The sequence below is a fragment of the Bombyx mandarina genome, chromosome 19 (assembly GCF_030267445.1).
Source record: "Bombyx mandarina strain Sakado chromosome 19, ASM3026744v2".
Classification (NCBI taxonomy): Eukaryota; Metazoa; Arthropoda; class Insecta; order Lepidoptera; family Bombycidae; genus Bombyx; species Bombyx mandarina.
This window is the reverse complement of record NC_143225.1, coordinates 9,904,950-9,921,271: the sequence shown is the minus strand read 5'-3', so window position 1 is coordinate 9,921,271 and position 16,322 is coordinate 9,904,950. Positions and strand designations below refer to the sequence as shown.

The window sequence follows — 16,322 nt, the reverse complement described above, 5'->3', positions numbered from 1 at the left end:
AATCGTGCCACCGGAATTTAGACTTTGAGCCCCGGTGTTAAGATTTTCGGTCGGACTTAATATCTTAACGACAGTCGTTCAAGCCAGAGCCTTACATGGTTTATTGTCCTTCTGTTACGGCTGGCTTTTAATTAGAAGCATTTCTTAATGGGTTAATTACTCGTATTCTAGAGAGGAAAAAGACAGGTAATCTGCATACAGATAATATTGTAATTCTAAGGAAAAAAAGTATTTATTCATATTTATTGGAAGTAAATTATGCATGTGTTTATAACTAATGTTTTCTAGATTAATGTGTTCGTTTTTTTACATATTATTTTTAATTTTTACTTTTCCCGAAAACCAAGGATTTTTTAACACCTTGCTAACCTTGCCTTGCTTGAGGTTATAAGACTATGCATAACAAATCCAATGTAGTCAATAAACATTTTTTGAAACGAAGTTCCTTATGGGACGATGCGGAGGGGTACCCTAACCGGGGAAAAACGTCCGTAATATAATATTTTTATTATTTATGTATAGTCTTAATATGATGGCTATACAGTGTCTAACGTATAGTCTACGTGCTGACGGCTAATATTATTATTCATATAAATAGCTGTTTCTTTGTATATTATTATAATATATTTTTTATAAGTCATTGTGAATAAAATAAAGTTGATAACTTTGTAGTTTCTTTTTTATTTTTATCAATAAAAAAATCTTAATAAAAGATGTATACCCGAATAACTATTTTCTTTACACCTCGAATACAACAAAAAATTCATATTTTTATAATACAAAACTTCGTTCCTATCCGGTGTCCCACGACACCACACGTCTTTTTTTTATATACTAGAAATATATTTTTTTCTATTGAAAGAAAATCCCTATGAAATTCGTTTCAGCTATTATTATATAAACATAATATGTTCTAAACAATATCCATATAGATTATTTTCGTGTAAAATTGTCGAATCTCCAATATAACGTTTCGAAATTATTCCTCAATCCCACGCAAGCAAAGCTACTTTAAAGCACAAAACTGCTATTCCGAATTCCATTTCACAACGCTTTTAATCTTAAATTTGAATACGAGAAGCATGCGGTTAAAGAATGAGAATTCATGAAAGCGTCGAGCAGCCTGTGTCGATTTAAGCTATAATTCGAAATCAAAGTAAACGATTTCTTGTGGTTTTTTTTTTCTAGATTACAATTTTTTGTATTATCTGTAAATTTTTAAGGATTTACAAACATATAGAATATATATTTTTTTAAATTTTTACGGTGTAATATTCATTCCGGATACAATCAAAACACTTTATTGTCACACACGCGTCGAATACCATGAACCGTCACAAGATTAACAAAGCGATCAGAATTCCGTAGGCCGATGACGAAAAGAAAGAAAAAAAATATGTCAGTTTACTAGTATTTTCTTCGATTTTTCCGAATCATATAGACTTGGAACTAAATTTACGATTTAATCTGCTGTTTTTTATTGTCATTTATAGCAAACCGACCTGTACGTAGCCCTCGCGGTCGTATGCCTATTCGCTACACATAGTTTTATTATCAACTAGAGGTCCCGCAGTAGTCGAAATTCGACTACAATTAATTGGAATTGTAAGTTTGTACACTATTATGATTGTATTTTATACTTCTATAATCACAAATTTCGCCAAGACTACACTATAAAAAATATTAACAAAGGCAAACAATATTTAATCTATTCTCAATTTGACAACAGACGTCAAGAACAAAAGTTTGACAATAAATAGTATGCATGCGTGTGTGCGTCAGATACATGGTATGTAGTGTGTGTAATGTTTTTTTTATTGATTTAATGTATCTTGTATGCATTATTTAAAATAAAATAAAAATAACATTATGCACTTCTTCTCTATATTCTCTATAAGTGTGGAAAATTTCATACTCCTCCGTCCGCGCAATTTTCGTAAAAAGGGATACAAAGTTTTTGCTTCACGTATTAATATTTTATTATCAATATCCGTCTTTTCACAGATAATTAAGTTTGTTTCCGGTGCTTTTCCGTTTGAACCGTGAGCTGCGTGCGCCCGCGTCATATTGTAGTTATTGTTTTATATCGCAAATTGTTTGTGTAACAAGACTAGAATTAGACATTTGATATTAGTGACTAACCCATAGCTTTATTAAACAATACCCTGAGACCTACCCCTCACTATACATTATGTTATTTTCGGCGCTTCGAATATTTTAACAGTTTTGGACGTATCCCTTGTGTTTTTGTACTGTAAAAACCCAAGATTAAAACGTAAAAATAGTTAATACTTTTACTTTTAGTTCCTAGTATCGTATTTATTAAGGTCGATGAGTTTAGGCAATTAATATAAACAGCCGACAGTCCCCGACTACGGTACGTTATAGGATTCAGCTACAGACCAAAAAAGAAAATAGACTCATGACTATTCCTAGGCAAAGAGCTTGACAAGTACATTCCGATGTTTTACATTGAACATAAATCGTGTTTCCTTAAATTGAAGTCGCATATATGTAAGTCGTAAAGTTGTAATATAGAAGACGGGTGGGCTGAAGCTTGAAGCGCGTACGAGTCAAATGATAATGTACGTATTTCATTAAATTTTTACGACTTTTATTCACGTGTTTTCTTTTTTGTTACGTCACTTTTTTTACGCATGTAAATAGATTTTTACTTCGCGTTCGTTTTACGTTTCGTTTTATTGTAGGTATTTTATAATTAAGTTGGCTAATATCGCTAAAGTAGTAAAAAAAAACGTGTGGCACTCGGGAACTGCCGCTAGCATTTTTTATCAACTTATGCAATTATAATTAGATAATGATAATTTAATATTAAAACAATAATAAAACAAGACCACGCTATATTAAACATTAATAAAAGCAAAACCTTAACTGTCCCCTTCACACTCATAAGCTAGACCGCGCGAGAGAGAGATGGGCAGACTTTTCATGATGCGCGTGCAGTGTGACGTCTCGCCACGCGCTTATTCACAAACACTACACAAGCGCAACGTGTGAATGTGTTGAACGCAAGCTACATGGTAGGCGGAGTGAGGGGTGTAAGGTTTTTTTCGTTACGGAATTTCATGATTACAGTAAGCCGCGCTCAAGGCTCGCGATAAAAGCTATGCAATAGCTTAAAAGTTGAAACTATTTTCAATTTTCGAAACCATGCTAGTTAAATTAGTTTGATGTTGTGTAATAATTGTTTAGCTATTTGAGTTTAATTGAATCACTGAACTGCCTACTCTTGATTGCTCTATGGCAATGACTTGTATGTTGTTTTAATTACAGCATCATATCCAGGTGTAAACCTTTTTGCAACTTTACAGGAGAACCATTTAAGGTTTAAAATTTGAAAAAAAAATCAAAACAAAAAAACTTCTTCAGTGTTTTGTATAGAATAAACTTAATAATAAACTGTTGATGCTAATACCAAATAAAACGCACCAATTAGATGACAAAGACAAAATGTTGCATATTAATCGTAATATCGCCTAAACCAAATAGTTTTTTACCCCTCGATATGGTAACATCGAACTGGTAGGTTGATACAAAAATCCCGATTCGGCAGGATAGCCGAAGCACCATGGTTCCTGAGGAACGTGGATCTCCACGATGACCTGGAGCTCGACTCTGTCAGTAAGTATCTACAGTCGGCGTCATTGCGCCATTTCGAGAAGGCGGCACGACATGAGAACCCTCTTGTCGTGGCCGCTGGAAACTACATACCCGATCCTGTAGACCCAGTCGTCGTCGCACAAAGCACGTCATTATGGATCCTCCCGATCCATTAACGGTGAAAAAAATTGATACAAAATCCACGAGGTATACCCGTCTTTACAACGAATGCTAGAACACTCACATCTTCCGGTACTCGCGTAATTTAAATAAGCGATTTCACTTCATTCCTGTATCTCAATATGAATTCAACTCAAACAGACCTTAGTTATTAATGAAAATTACAGAAAATATAAAGGTTACATTATTCCGACATGGGGGAGTATTGTTGAGTGTTACACGGCGCCGAAAGCCCATTTCGCGCCATAGCCCGCAGCCAATAATGCAGGATCCTTATAACTTGTGTAATTTTTCATCGGCTCGATTCTTTAATGTTTACGAGGAAAAATCAGATTAAATGAAAACAAAATTTACTCAGGGCGATCACGATTAACCATTTTAACTGGGTACATTATTTTACACGAGAAACAAATTTAGTAGAACAATTACTCGGGACCACAACGAGTAAATTAAAATAAAAGTGAAGCATATACATAACTATTTATATGGTGTATTAGTAGACCACGTGGGTAGTTGCTAATATCCTGCCTATTTCTATCACAAAGCAATCATGCGTAACGATTTAAAGCTACAGCGGTTATAGGTACCTACATACAAGAGATTCCGACTTCATATATCAAAGTGATGGCATTCACATTATCATGTCTATGTCAGTATCAAGTTTTAAATGTGACGTGGCGGTGTCCGTGACCATGTATAGTACTTATAATCTACAAATATTTTACCATCACCCAATCAAATATTATAGTGTTTCTGCTTTTTTTCTTACCGGTTCGCCGGTAGCCTAAGATACTATTTCAGCTACGCGTGGACAGGTAGGTGATCTCATGGGATCAACCTGAGAGAATTTGCTAACATTAACCCTGGCAAGCGCAGTACTTCGCAGAATCTACCATCGGGTCGGAATGGCGATCCTCTGAGAAGATCCAGCGAAAAACTCAGTAGGCCATTCCAAAAAAAATACAAATACATCTACCATATATCTCAAGGTGATTGGCGCCGTTCACTAATTATGTCCATGGACTTTGATGACTTAAGACCGAAAAGACCTAAAGGCGTCGTGAAAATATTCACCGCAGTAAACAATTACTCAATAATTCACCATTGACATCCTTTAGAACTTTTATAAAATGGACGAAAAGAGATAAAAAAAACAGACATTCGCAACCACATTTCCCAGTCTCATAGACAAAATACAGATTTAAATTGAAAAATCCGAGTATTATTTTTAGGAGCAAAGCTTTTATTGGCATATCGTCAGGCTGATATCGACAATAAAAAACTAAACGAGTTCTTTTAATGCCGTATGAAAATAATCGTTTGCATTGTACAGTTTTAAAAATAATAGGTTTTTTTTCTTTTTCTCAATACTTTTTACGTTTTTTGTTTTGTATTGTTCAATATAGACAGAGGCTAACGATACACCCATTTTTGAATGGCTAAAGGAACACTTTAACATCAGAAAATAAATTTAATGCCTATTTTGAAACATAAAATCCAAATAGTTGGGCTGAATGTAACTAATGGCCCATACTTCGAACCGGGACCGCACGACTGATTCGCGGGAAGAAAGGCAGCCGTGCCTACAAACATTGAAAGACTCGGCTGTATACCATAATAGACTTGATGTATACCAGACTTTACAGAACGAAATATTAAGGTTTATTCACCGATTTTTATACTCATTATTCAAATGTCGAAACCTTGGAAATAATATAATAACAATAACAACTACGCGAGATTAAACCGTAAAAGTAGTTAGTTATGTTTCATGAAAGCGAATGAAATTACAATGATTCGTAATAATTATAAAACTGTGGCGTGTATATATTTTGTGTAGCTTTAAGTTTATTTATATTATTAGTATATATTTTATGTTAAATTTAATAATATTATTTCCGGACAAGAAGTTAAATCTTATATATTATTATACATAGTGGTGGCTACGCATCCACGGCGCCCGCGGCCCGATGGAGCGGCTCCGCTGACGGCCGTTGAGTTGGCTCGCAATTACGGACACGCGCGACGTATATGTCTTTAAATAACGCTGCTTTCGATTCGCTATAACTTTCTATCTAACTTCAGCTTTGTTGCTTTCTCGTTGAACTTATATACTCCTTCTATATGTTCTGGATTCTTCTTGTGGTGTTGACTATTATTGTGTTAAAAAGATCAAATAAACTTTATAAACCTTTTGGAACTATCATTCAGTTTTAACACCCTACGAACTAAAACTACAAAACCAATAAACATACGATGAAAATTTTGCATTCTACGATTTAAAAATTACAAACAATACATTTATATACGCGACTTGAGAAGATTATGACCGGAAATAAATAAATTAATACGCAAAAAACGACCCTAAAATGGTTTTCGTATAAATAAAGACTAAACCTACATCTTTTTATTCAACTTCATCTCACACTAAAACGTAGTCGGTAACGCAATATTAAATTTTAAAAGTTGAACTCTCACATCGTTCCGCTTTGAGAATTAAAGAGGTGAAATGAATAGAAATGAACTCGAATTATTCCAAAACATTTTCATTTTAGAGTGCTTGAACTTTTATCGCCCTGGAGGCAAAAATAAACAGATATTTTTTAAATATGTACTATCTATCGATGATTAGAAACTCGGCCATGGTCCGCTGTGACTATGTTCTTTTAACGGAAAGATAAATTTATTCGGAGTATCCTCGTATATACAAAATAGATCACAGTTGTAACAATCCTCAGATTGGCTTAATTAAACCTACTCTTTTAAATAATTAAGATTATTTAAGTCTTAATAAATGAAGACTTCAGCGCAATTATAAAGAACGAAAGTCATAAATTTGCCACTTTAGAACATATACTGAAGTCGGAACTTAATAACTGGATTATGTTAAAAAACAGATTTAACTGATTTACTAAACGTCACTAGAGGTCAAAGAAGCAATTAAAATAGCAAAATATAAAAGTTTCAACCGAGGCGATGGCTTTAGGCTATCATGTGAATAACACGGATTAGAAAGAGGGTAGACATATTTTTTTGTTCCTAGCATCCTACCTGCAGTTTTCAGTCTACCGTTGATCATGGCGCTTGCTACTACTGCACCGAAATATCGGGAACTTCTTACGCGCGAAAATCGTATAAAGAGCTTGTCTAATATAGGTAATAGTCATTGTAATGTAGATCACAGTGAAAGCTTTAAACAAATAATATTTATAGGTTTGTTTGTTTAGCGTTCGACACGCCGTTTATCGAATTGAGTTGAAGTTTTGTACTATTGGTGGGATGTATGAGGTAGCTTCCATAGGTTAATGGCAGAATCCTGCCTATTTTTGCAAAAAAATGAGTCATGTGTCCCGGCTACAGAGGTGGGCAAAACAGCCGTCACATGATTTAAACAACTAATACTTCACATCTGAAGTATGTGGTTGCAGCCAAAGTGATTGCTCGGAAAAAGTAGAAGCGGTCTGGCCTGACGACCTGGTCACTATAGCGCATAAGGACTGAACGAGAAAGGTAAGATACCAAAGAAAATCGAATGCATATGAAGAGACCTACACTCATCATTGGGTGGATACAAGTTGAAGAATAGAGTCTCTGAGTGACCAATTAATACCAGCTGAACTATGAACTCGATCATCGTTTAGAGTAATAAAACACTCTATATTTCTCGTTGGTTTAAAGGTTTTTGGCATAGTTCCAATAATACGCGATAGGTGTTGTTACAATGACATGGCTCTGCCGTATATATGTACATTCAAACTGGAATGCTTTAAACAGATGTAGTTTTACCGGAACGATTATCTATTCGAGTGACCCTACGATGTCGAGATAAAGCTACAAAGTACATTGTTTGTTTGTTTGCAAGACCCAAACATTTTTTATTTATTGCTTAGTGGACGAGCTCACAGCCACCCAAGTGGTTACTGGAGCCCATAGACATCTACAATGTACATGCGCCACCCACCTTGAGATATAAGTTCTAAGGTCTCAATATGGTTACAACGGCTGCCCCACCCTTCAAACCAAAACCGAACTACTTCACGGCAGAAATAGGCGGGGTGGTGGTACCTACCCGTGCGGACTCACAAGAGGTCCTACCACCAGTCAAATATAAACATTAGATAATTAATGTTGTAAGCGCTGCAATTCACGCTTATTCTCATTATATAACAACGGTAATGATTTATTTTTGGTTGAAAAGGCTTAGCAAGTCAAAGTGAAATTCAATATCACAATTTAATTTAGCAAATTAAAATATTTAAAATAATACATGGTATTTATTTTAAAGATGATACTTTGATCGGTTATTAACTAAATGAGTTTGCGACTCGACCCACTGCTCCTATTGCTGCCACTTCCTTCCTAGCAGTGCTCTTATCTATTTTCTTTTCGCTAAATTCCAATCCCTGTTTTATATAATATTGCAATATTTTTACCATGAAGCGATCCTGCGGTTCGGTTTGTATCCTTTGCACGAAAATAAATCACACTTCAATCTTACGTCTCGAGGTGGGTACGAGGACTCACATTGAGTAACTCATCAGCATCCACAGGTCTCTCCCATCAGGTGAGGTCGTGATAACCTCCTCTTATTAAACACACTAGGTATATAACAACTAGAAGTTTTTTTTTTTTTTTCAAAACTCAAGTCGCTCTGAAACCTTAAACATAGAATGAAAAAAAACAATGAACCAAGAAAGCCATACTGTTAACCAGAAAACAAGTAACCGGTAGTAAGACCTTCAGTTTCAGTTTGGCTTCGATCCAAAACCCAGTTCGCTTCATTTGGCACGAAATGTGAATACTTATTCCATAGTCACATTTCTTTTACCGGTCTTACGTTAATACGGAACATTTATTCGGGATTTGTCCTATTAGGGAAGTAATGCGTTGTAATTTATCGTATGGAGTAGGCGAGCATGTGGACTATAGCGCGTGTTTGTGAATGCATAATTTTGGATCTACACGGTTTTTGTGTAGTAGCGTTCTACATATTATCAGAGTGCTTACGTTGCTTTACGTGCTACGTTTGCCGCTAGGGCCGCTGTTCCAACTCCATACAAATTTGAGTTAACTTTTAGGCGATCTAGAAGTTAAAAAACGCGCACTAAGCACACAACAGTGATATAATTCATTTAAAAAAAACCCTAGTCTTTTGAATTGGTCTCGTAACTGTGTGTTAAAATATTGATGTGATTATAGACGAATCTTTTTGGGTTATTTATACGATTTACGGTTTCTTTTTTAACATCCCAGTCGACGAATTTTTACAGGACCTTAAGATATATATCAAAACTATTATTTGTACCTTCGAATTGTCCGTCATTTATTTATTATAGAAAGTTGCCAGCTCCGTCTTCCGCAAATAAAACTCTCAATTTAACTAATAAAAAAAACCACCAAGTGCTTTAGAACGATTTCAACGTTCAACAAGTCGACCGAATAGTGAAGCGATGAAAAACGATTCGATCCAAACAGGCACGGTACTCGTCTGACCCTTGTAATCGATTTGAAGTATCAAATAGAATACTGATTTTATTTTTTAAACTGTTTTTCTGTGTTTATTGTTTTTTAAACATTTTATTCTCGTTCTTTAATTGAAATTTGTATAACGTTTAATATTAAAACGAAAAATACGAAATTGGAATATCATTTTTTTTTATCGGTTTCCTAATGTACCGTAACGTAAAAAAATGAGTATTTTTTTAAATTCAATCTTTCATAATCCTTACTCACACCATCAACGTCATTGCCTTATTCATCGAGTCCCTTCCGTTCACAATTCTTTGTTCAATTCATTTAAATTTATTACAGAAAATTGAATCTACAAATTGATGCACACATTTGAAATGGAGGTAAATGGAGGGAAAACTAAAGGCGGCCATTCTTTTTCTTTTCATTTTGAATTTCGAATTCGCTAAATATTCCTGAGTTTTTATTATACCCCACGCTTTTTTACAATAAAATCATTTTTTCTTACACTATTTTTAATACAAATTTATTAAAATTTATTTTCTATTTTTTAGTTGGATTTTTTATAAAAGCGTATTTTGTTAGTTTTTTTTACTATTATTTAGTTATTCTCTTTTTGTATTATCTATATTTAATCTATGAACACATGACGTGATAATTTTATTTATTAAATTTATTTCTAATTCTTAAAGTGATAAAATTACAAAAAAATCTTTGTTAATCATTTTTGTTCGCAGGCCATAAAGCAATGATCATAATAATATGATCTATATTACTATATACTAAACGTTCTGTTTTTATCATATTTTTAAAAATCATCTTTAATTGGTTTTAGCAGCAATCAATTAGTTAATACAACTGAAGTTTGTGTATAAAATCAAGTAGAATTTTTATTTCAACTAGAGGTCACGCAGTAGTCGAAATTCGACTATAATTAATTGGAATTGTAAGTTTGTACACTATTATGATTGTATTTTATACTTCTATAATCACAAATTTCGCCAAGGCTACACTATAAAAAATATTAACAAAAACAAACAATGTTTAATCTATTCTCAATTTGACAACAGACATCAAATAAAATAAAATATTAATGGAGGAGTATGAAATTTTCCACACCTATAGAGAATATAGAGAAGAAGTGCACAATGCTAATATTTTTTTTAAATAATGCATAAAAGATACATTAAATCAATAAAGAAAACATTACACACACTACATACCATGTATTTGACACACACACGCATGCATACTATTTATTGTCAAACTTTTGTTCTTGACGTCTGTGGTCAAATTGAGAATAGATTAAATATTGTTTGTCTTTATTAATAATTTTTTTTAGTGTAGTCTTGGCAAAATTTGTGGTTATAGAAGTATAAAATACTAGCGACCCGCCCTCGCTTCGCTTCGGAAACATTAAAACACACATGAAACCAAAAAAATAAAATAAAATGAAATGAAAAAAAAGTAGCCTATGTTCATCAGGGACAATGTCGGCTTCTAATGGAAAAAGAATTTTTCAAATCGGTCCAGTAGTTTCGGAGCCTATTCGAAACAAACAAACAAACAAATCTTTCCTCTTTATAATATTAGTATAGATATAGATATAGATATAGATAATATTAGTATAGACAATCATAATAGTGTACAAAATTACAATTCCAATTAATTATAGTCGAATTTCGACTACTGCGGGACTTCTAGTATGTATTAATGAGTTTCATTTCAGCTGACGTCTATTGTATAACTTAGCGTTCATTTGACTTCATTTTTAATTTTCAATCAAATTACACAAGACTTTGTAAAATTTTACAAACATACAATTATTTACTGCCCTCACGGACAAATTTCGTCCATGTCTCGCAGTAGCAACAGGTAATAGATATCATACAGTGTTGCCAATACATCCGAATCCACACTACGCCCTAGAAGTAATCAAGACCGAATTTTTAGTAGCAAAGGAAAGTGAGGGCCGTAAACTCATACCTTCTGAATAGTTAATGACGGCCTTCAAGATCTTCTGGCAACACAATGTTTTCTTTCCAAATTAGCATCAAACATACGGTCAAGCTGTTCGGATTCCACGTAATTGTCCGTTCTCGTAAACGACTGCCATTAACAACCGCATTTAACGTCGGTCGGTCTCACCGCTAACACATTATTTTTTACGACCGGGTTTCATGTACCACTTGTTACGTGCAATACTCTGAACCAATGAAGCGTGATACATCTGAGTAATCTACGAAGCAAATCCTCACAGGCCAAACATAATGGTTTCCAAATCTCGTTGGCGTGTCAGTAGTACCCTATGCGGTAGTATTTATAAGACGTAAATGCAAAATAATTAAGCCCGTTTAATGCGAATGCTACGAAAAAAAAATCACTATAATTTTTTTCTTCTTAAACGTACCTTAGTGTGAAAACTGAACTTCAAAAGCATTGCTTTCATTTTCATCTTCTATTTATATGAAAATTTAATAACTAAAAGCTTACCTCATCATAAATGAAATTATCAATTTCTTCGAGCGGCCGTCCATACAGCTTAGGCGGAAACGGCTCGTACTTCCGTGGAAGGCGCGCGCCATCTTCAACGCTAAGTCGGCGCCGCGGCATGAAGCCAAATTCACGCACGAGCTGTGCCCCCCGCGACCCGGCTCGCCTCGCAGACTCCCGCGTGAACGGCGTGACCGCAGCCCGGGGCTCTTCTCGCCCTCCGCCCCCGCCACCGCTGCCACCGTTGGTCTCGCTCGAGAACTTAACACCTTCGAGTGGGATGCGCAGTTCCTCGCGACGGGGTTTCTCACATTCTGAATCGAGAGCATCGCGTGACTGTGAAGCAACGAGCGGTGCTGCGGCCTCGGGGTTTGTGGCCTCGAGGGTCCGCACGATCTCGCCGAGCAGGCGTGAGCCATCGATCTCTTCGCCGGGCGAGTTGAGCGGCGCCGGCGGCGGAAACGAGAGCCGCCTTTCGTCCTCGTCCATACCGAGAGGGTCAGCGGGGCTACGCGCGCGCCCGCCCCATCGCCACGCGGCCCCACGACCACTCGCACACTATTTGCGCACCGATGACGCCATTTTCTAATATTACTGCCACCTGCAAACAAAATTGCATTCTTTAAGCTTTATGAATCTACAATTTGACCATCTCACTCGTTAATATCATATATTTAGAACATTAAAGTCTACATCACAAAAAGCCAGCGCTGTTTACGATATCATTAGATTGATTGACGGTAGTCTGTAAATAAAAATTCGTTTCTTTAGTAATTTATCCAACTTTCTCATTAAGAAAGAATTTACGGTATCAATTAAATTACTCCTTATCTTTTGATGAACGGAGATAATAGGAATAAATTCTGTCTCAGTGACGTGTAATGTGCTGCTGAAGAAAATAAATGAAAAGATGATCTCGCAAACATTCTCAAAGTATCTAGTACTGTCATTAGAGTACAGAAAATCGGTAATTTCCTTGCTGAAATGATTTTTTTTTGTTATTGTTTAGATGAGTAGATGATCACGCGGTGATAACTGGTTACTGGAGTCCATAGATATCAGCAACGTAAATGCCACCTCCCACCTTGAGAAATAACTTCTAAAACTCAGTTTTATAGTAAAACGGCAGCCCCAACCTTCAAACCGAAACGCATTACGAACGGAATAGACGGGGTAGTGGTTGCCATACAGGCTCACAAGACACGCCCTACCATCAGTATTTATGCAAATGCCGTGAAGCAGTAATGCGTTTCGGTTTGAAGGGTGGGGCCGTTGTAACTATACTTGAGAACTTAGAACTTATATCTCAAGGTGGGTGGCGCATTCACGTTGTAGATGTCTAGGTATTGGCTCCAGTAACCACTTAACACCAGATGGGCTGTGAGCGCGTCCACCTTCTAAGCAATAAAAAAAGATAATTTTTTTTTACGATCTTAATTTTCCCTTACAAGATGCTATTCCTTAGCAATAGAAGTAAATTGTGAGCATGCGTCAAGTAGGTACGTATTTCATTAGAAGTAAAATATAGCGTTTTACATTTTATGCTATGTCATTCTCGTGTTCACGAACCTGCAGTCAAATAAATATATCACCTGTGTTCTTAAGTCTGTTAAATGTGTTAGCGTATTTTGAAAACATTTATTTGATTTTTTATATTTTTAATATTAGTTACGTACAGGACCTCAGAGATCATGAGGCCGAAGCCTCAATTAATACTTTCTCGTGGCTGTCGCATCCTTCAAAGCGAAACGCACTACGTTTAGGATCTATGGGCTCCTTAACACCATCTGGGCCGTTTTTTTTATTTCGTCTAGCAAAATTCACTATTAAGAATTAATAACACGACGGTTTCGCAGTGAGGCACTGGATTCTTGAAAAAAAATTATGCTGCTTCATAATAAATATGAATTTGCTTTCATATATTATATAGGCTTCGAGGAAGTTTCTCTCTCTTGATAAATTACAGTCACGAAACGTAAGCCACTTGAACAAATCATCCAAAAGCTTTGTTCACACGAACTGTTTTATTCATTATTTGTGATTCGATCCCCTCCTATAGCTTCTACTAACTAAATCCGGATATATCCCGGGTATTGGGCGTCTCCATCAATCTCGATTTTATCCGGATATAATGATTCGTGTTCAGAATTCGTTTTCGAACAAACTGTATTAATGGGCAATCTTTATTCGAAATTCATTGGTGGATTAAGCACGATTTTTACAATTTTACTACTAGCTGGCCCGGCAAACGCTGTTTTCTATACTAATATTATAAAGAGGAAAGATTTGTTTGTTTGTTTGTTTCGAATAGGCTCCGAAACTACTGGACCGATTTGAAAAATTCTTTTTCCATTAGAAGCCGACATTGTCCCTGATGAACATAGGCTACTTTTTTTTAATTTTTTTTTTTTTGGTTTCATGTGTGTTTTAATGTTTCCGAAGCGAAGCGAGGGCGGGTCGCTAGTTCCATATAAATTATTTCTAGGAAAGATAAATAACATAGATACCGGCTGATTTGTAAATCTAAACCGTTCTCGAATCCACCTGAAAGTACACAGAAAATTTCATTAAAATCGGTCCAGCCGTTTAGGAGGAGTTCAGTGACAAACACACGTACAGAAGAAATAATATGTAGTAATATGTAAAGATTTTCAGCCGCAATAACTGCAAATTTTATATTTGATTTGATTTGGTTGTTAAGCGCATAGTGTTGCCAACGTAAAGGTACAACATAGCTTGTTAAGTCACTATATAATATTGCTTGTTTTATCTAATGCCTTGACTATGACTATCACTGACACTGTCTACGTTTATAGTAGCTATACGCTCGTTAACTATCATTGAATAGCATAGTTGGCAGTCGTGTTATTGTGGTGAATTGCTTCATTTTCTTCATATTCTTCGCTTACCGCACATTTTTTTTATTGCTTAGATGTGTGGACGAGCTCACAGCCCACCTGGTGTTAAGTGGTTACTGGAGCCCATAGACATCTACAACGTAAATGCGCCACACACCTTGAGATATAGTTCTAAGGTCTCAGTATAGTCACAACGGCCACCCCACCCTTCAAACCGAAACGCATTACTGCTTCACGGCAGAAATAGGCAGGGCGGTGGCACCCGCGCGGACTCACCAGAGGTCCTACCACCAGTAAACCAACCAACTACTTTGTGATTCTTCTTGTGATTCGTCGTGAATCGCTTCTCATAGGTTTAAAGTAATTCTACGCTTGTTTGTAAAATAATTACACAAGATCTTTAAGATAAATATAAAATAGTAAAAGACAATTAATTAGCTCTGGTCGATACTTTTATAGAGCGAACTCATTGTCATCCTAAGTAAGTAATTGGAGCTACAAAAGTGTAGTGTAACCACAATATGGATAACTTCACTTTTATTTATACGGAAGGACTATACGACCCTACAAACAGAAACGTGGTGGCTGCTCGGCAATTAGGGCTAAATGACACAAAGGGAATACCGAATGGTCGTAATGAGGATGTCGGGAAAGAATTTTTATTTATTTATAAACGAATAACTAGTTTCACCACTAGAAAGATCGATGTTGTTTCCTAATTAGCACCCAATTGGTGTAAAAAATGAGCTAGCTGAATTTCTTACTAAATGCTCTCGCACGATGTAATTACTAGTAATGGTGCCATTGCAAGTGTAAGAGTCTCCCCGTATGCCCTTACAATGCTTACAATGCTAATATTTATTTTTAAATTTATTTTATTATAATAATACGAAACATATTATACTAAATATTATATAACACTGTTAACGTATTCTTCAAAAATATACGGATAATTATAATAATATAATATTAAAGTCGTCGGATAATTTAGTCGTAAAAATCCAGAATTTGGATCCACTTCAAATCAGGAAATTCATTGGATCAGCTGTAGGTAGGAAATAGCCTTTTGTTCCTTAAACGAAAAGGTGAAACCTTTTGTAGAACCTTCATTTTCCAGTGTAAATGGATTCCAGAAATTGGCACGAATACGCTGGCATGGAAACGCTGACGGTTTTAATGGTCTGGTCCTCGAGATTCAGTAAAAGTAATTGATTTAAATTTCTAAATCAAACTTCGAATTTCTTTTCTTTTTCAATTTTGAATTATTTAGTTCTCATGAAAATTTAATAATTCAAATTTGTTCATGTCCTTATTTATTACATCTTCTTTTCATCTAATACATTGACTTCTTGTTAGAAATTCACAGTAAATTAACAGTGTTGCTTCGAGCAATTTCCCGATATCCGTAGTACTTGTCGATTCGCTGTTCGGAATCGACTTGACCGATTTTCCGGTACATTTCGCTTTAACTCCATTGTAATCACGACCCTCTTTATTGGCTTTTGTTGTTTCGAAATTACTCGGCCACTGTTTTCTGATTAACTTTCGCAAAGTTAATTCGTCGATCAATCATTTCTTTTAATGCGAAGTCGGGCCAATGACCTCACAGCCCACCTGGTGTAAACGGACATCAGAGACCATAAGCATGACAACATGAATGCCGCTACCCATAGAATATTCTTAACTTGAACTCCGAGTCTC

General features: G+C 35.5%; 1 protein-coding gene and 1 long non-coding RNA gene across 6 annotated transcripts in view; one reads left to right on the top strand and one right to left on the bottom strand.

Moving 5' to 3' along the window:
• LOC149500870 (uncharacterized) overlaps nucleotides 1–16,322 on the top strand; it is a 107,176-nt gene that overhangs the window by 25,142 nt on the left and 65,712 nt on the right. The gene's annotated exons all lie outside the window — the stretch shown is intronic.
• Nucleotides 1–16,322, bottom strand: part of SC1 (voltage-dependent cation channel SC1) — a 170,874-nt gene that overhangs the window by 100,081 nt on the left and 54,471 nt on the right. For all 5 annotated transcript variants that reach the window (XM_089735311.1, XM_089735310.1, XM_089735312.1 and 2 more), the window contains exon 2: nucleotides 11,764–12,364. In XM_089735311.1, coding sequence (XP_089591437.1) covers nucleotides 11,764–12,252 — 489 coding nt within the window. In that variant the 5' untranslated portion in view covers nucleotides 12,253–12,364. The remainder of the gene's footprint in view (nucleotides 1–11,763; nucleotides 12,365–16,322) is intronic.